This window comes from Arachis duranensis, chromosome 8, assembly GCF_000817695.3.
Source record: "Arachis duranensis cultivar V14167 chromosome 8, aradu.V14167.gnm2.J7QH, whole genome shotgun sequence".
Taxonomy (NCBI): Eukaryota; Viridiplantae; Streptophyta; class Magnoliopsida; order Fabales; family Fabaceae; genus Arachis; species Arachis duranensis.
In genome coordinates, this window is record NC_029779.3 from 34,689,999 (window position 1) to 34,693,320 (window position 3,322).

At 23.4% G+C, this 3,322-nt stretch overlaps 1 protein-coding gene across 1 annotated transcript in view; it reads left to right on the forward strand.

Moving 5' to 3' along the window:
• Positions 1 to 3,107, forward strand: part of LOC107462370 (gibberellin 2-beta-dioxygenase 8) — a 4,729-nt gene extending 1,622 nt beyond the window's left edge. The window contains 2 exon segments of the mRNA XM_052253543.1: positions 1,245 to 1,626; positions 2,756 to 3,107. Of these exon segments, the coding sequence (XP_052109503.1) occupies positions 1,245 to 1,626; positions 2,756 to 2,992 (619 nt within the window). The 3' untranslated portion in view covers positions 2,993 to 3,107.
• Positions 3,108 to 3,322: the final 215 nt, after the last annotated feature.

Sequence of the window (3,322 nt, forward strand, 5' to 3'; positions counted from 1 at the left end):
CATATAGTATTTTGTTATTAACCAATGAAATATATGGCATCTTACCAAATTTTTCTTTGTACTTCAGTTACATAGCATAGATGTTTAGACGATGCATGTATATATTAACCTAACTATTTAGTGAACATTAAAGGTGAAAAGTAGTATTTTTCATAATTGTTGGAACAGTATAATTAATGCGACAGTATGATTGACCAATTATATGAATAATCAATTAATCAGTGACTCCACTGTCTTATATCTTTAATAATTTCATACTTTTGACTAATTTGTCACAAATATTCCTATTAAATATTCTGATTGCATACCTAGGATTGTTGAAGTCATAAATTAAAAAAATTAAAGTTGAATATACTAATTAAATTTTATTGAACATTTTTTCTTCCCTACTAGCTCAAATATTTTTTCCATTCTCTTCTCTTTTTATGTCTGAAATAATTAGAAAGGTTGATGAATTAATTATACATAAATTATCTCCAATTGTCTTGCTCTTTTTTATTTTTTATTTTTTATTTTCAATGCCTATTTTAAATCCACTCTTTAATCTATTATAACTATAATAAGAAGAAAAGAAAAATAAAAATTATTAGTATAAATAACTAATCTAAAAGAAGCACGAGACAACAGACCAAGGGAAAACAACTTGAGGAGTCATTTTATAGAAATTTGCTACATGTAATATTTATAATATAACATTTTTTTATTAGTAGAAGTTTATTGAATTAACAATATGACAATATTAAACTACTTTTAAAATGTTGAACTATTGCATTTATATGATATGACTATTTTTTATATAAGATTAGTATTTTTTAAATTCAAATAAAGTAAATTTTACATTAAAAAAATTGGTTCCATGTAAAGATGTTTTTCTTATAATCATTTTTTGTCACTATAATTGAGGCTTATATTCCACTCCAAATAAAAAAAAAAATTAACACTTATAAAAAATGTAAAAGAATCTAATAAAACAAGACATGTGTAGAAAATAAAATAAATATTAAAAAAAGCATAACTTGTATCATTTTTCCATTTTTCATCATTTTTCTCTTTTTATAATTGAGAAATAATCTGTTTTATTATTTTTTATACACTTTGTTGATATGTATATATATTTTTTTCTTTTTAGAGATAAGGATACATTTTTTATTGTATACTCATTCTATTTTTTTATATTAAAATAATTAAACAAAATCTTTTATATCAAAAATAAAGAAATTTGAATCTACGATCTTTTCAATGAGTATAGAAAAATTATGTCATTTGAGATATAACTCATTTTAATGTAGATGGAACATTGAAGCCTTTGCAGCAGCAGTTACCCCACTAGCCCAATGCTTGGCAGAAATTTTGGCGTGCAAAATGAACATGATTATGAAATCCAAGAATTATTTCAAAGAGAATTGCTTTCAAGAAAGTTCTATAATTAGACTGAATAGATATCCTCCATGTCCAAAACTACTATCTTCAAAGTTATATGGACTTATGCCCCACAACGACTCAAGTTTTATTAGCATTGTTTATCAGGACCATGTAGGAGGATTGGAATTATTAAAAGATGGAAAATGGATTCATGTGAAGCCTAATCCAGGAGCTCTGGTTATCAACATTGGAGATTTATTTCAGGTGATTCATGATTTAATTAATTAATTGTTCTCAGAATATTTTTTATATATGTGCATGCCAGACCTAATTTTTTTAAGACTTTTGAAAGAGTTTAATATAAAACTCAATAAAAACATACTCAAAATAAAAATGTATTCATGATATATTCTACAAAATATTATTATTTTTTTTAATATTTATATTTTTTATTAATCTTTTCTGTTAACAATCAATTAAAAAAGAAGTTCAGAAATTTTATCTGGTTTATCAGTTCAAATTTATATAGTGATTATTTTTAAAATAATTGTGATGACTGACAAAGAGAGTTATAATAATGTCCATTGGGTATACTTTGTTGTTTCATTACCAATTATTAGCACCACTTCATTGTTAGTATTTATGTTTAAAAGTTGACCTAAATTGACTCAAAGATTTGAAATATATATGATTGTAACAGTACCCTTGAACAAGGCAATAAAAATAAATACGCTATTACATGACCTAATAATTGATAATGTTAAGTGTTTTTTTTGTTTTTCTTAAAAAAAATTTCTAATATTTAGGCACAATGCTACTTTCTTGTTGCCCATGATTACTTACCTTTAAATTTGTAACAGTGGACTTCATCAATACAATAATCTATCTTTTCAAACTATCATCTTATAAATATTTTTTTTTTATTTTTAAAAATATAAACAATACTATATAACTAACAAAAATTTATTAATTTTTTGTCAATATTTAATTAACAATTTAAATACTAAATATTAAATTTTAAATCTTAAATTCTAATAATAAAAAATAAAATATTAATTCAAAATAACCAACCTAATATTAATAATTTTTTAAAAAATATTTTTTTATATTTTTAAGATAATAATACATTTAAATCTTATTATATATTTGAAGATGAAGAGGTATAATTTAGAAATGATTAAAATAGTGTATCATTGTTCTTTAATTCATAGTTTAAATTCCAAGAATTTCTTACTCATATGACATATGGATTAAGAATTTCTTTGGCATAGAACATGTAAAAATATCTTTCTCTTTCTCTTGCCGAAATATTTTTCTTAACTAAGCACGACACCTTAGCTTCAATAATTCTGCAAGAATATAATAATTTAATAGTTTGCTTCCATTCTCACAGGCATTGAGCAATGGCATATACAAAAGTATAAAACACAGAGTGGTAGTTTCGCAAAAGGAAGAGAGGTATTCAGTAGCATTCTTCTATTGCCCTTTGTTGGAGACATTGATACAAAGTCATAGCCATACCAAGCCAGCTATGTACAAAAATTTCACTTTTAGAGAATATAGAGAGCAAAATGAGAAAGCTGTAAAGCAAACCGGTGATAAGATCGGCCTCTCTAAGTTTCTTCTATAGACAAATATACCCTCAATATATCATAGCTAGACTTGTAGTAATCTATTACAGTGATGACATATCTATGTATTTTTTCTTTTTAATTAGTATATATATTATTATAGATGAAATAATTAAGGTGCCTATGTACTCACATAAAAATAACTAAATTATTGACATGTAATATATTAAATAACTTAATTAAATATATTAAATTATTCAATAATTTTTAGTTATCATTTTTATATAAATACCAACTCATAATTATATTAAGATATGTATATATCATGCAGTTTTAAGTAATTATCTTCAAAATTTATGTGTTATGTTTATTAATGGACAGATCTAAAC